The sequence below is a fragment of the Fulmarus glacialis genome, unplaced genomic scaffold (genome assembly GCF_000690835.1).
Source record: "Fulmarus glacialis isolate BGI_N327 unplaced genomic scaffold, ASM69083v1 scaffold7268, whole genome shotgun sequence".
Lineage (NCBI taxonomy): Eukaryota > Metazoa > Chordata > Aves > Procellariiformes > Procellariidae > Fulmarus > Fulmarus glacialis.
Genome location: NW_009226236.1, coordinates 1,937 through 2,351, shown reverse-complemented (window position 1 = coordinate 2,351; position 415 = coordinate 1,937). Strand labels below are relative to the sequence as shown.

Genomic DNA, 415 nt, shown 5'->3' with positions numbered 1-415 from the left:
TGCCCTTTCCCATTCTCTAGATCCTTCTCCAGCTCCACTGGCACGTTAACCATCAATGGGGTCCAAGCCAAGGACGAAGCTGTCTATTACTGTGGTGGCCATGACAGCAGCAGTTATGGTCCCATGGTGACACAGAGCAATGGGGAAGTAATATAGAAACCTCCCACCATCGCAGGGACCAGTTAGGAGTCTCTGCTCTCCCACCATCACCCATCAGGGGAGGGCTGTGCTCCTGGGGCACTGGCTGACCCCCGTCTTCTTCCCTCTCTCCTCTCCCTCTCCAGGTTCCCTGGTCCAGGCAGCGCTGACCCAGCTGCCCTCAGTGTTGGTGAACCCAGGACAAACCGTCCAGATCACCTGCTCCGGGCTTAGCAGCAGCAGCAGCTATGCTGTTGGCTGGGACCCGCAGAAGACA

At 57.8% G+C, this 415-nt stretch overlaps 1 gene segment (V, D, J or C); it reads left to right on the top strand.

Moving 5' to 3' along the window:
• Positions 1 to 20: 20 nt before the first annotated feature.
• The window catches only part of LOC104080360, a gene marked incomplete at both ends in the record, with an annotated part of 604 nt that continues 209 nt past the window's right edge, over positions 21 to 415 (top strand). The window contains 2 exon segments of the V gene segment in view: positions 21 to 118; positions 285 to 391. Coding sequence covers positions 21 to 118; positions 285 to 391 — 205 coding nt within the window.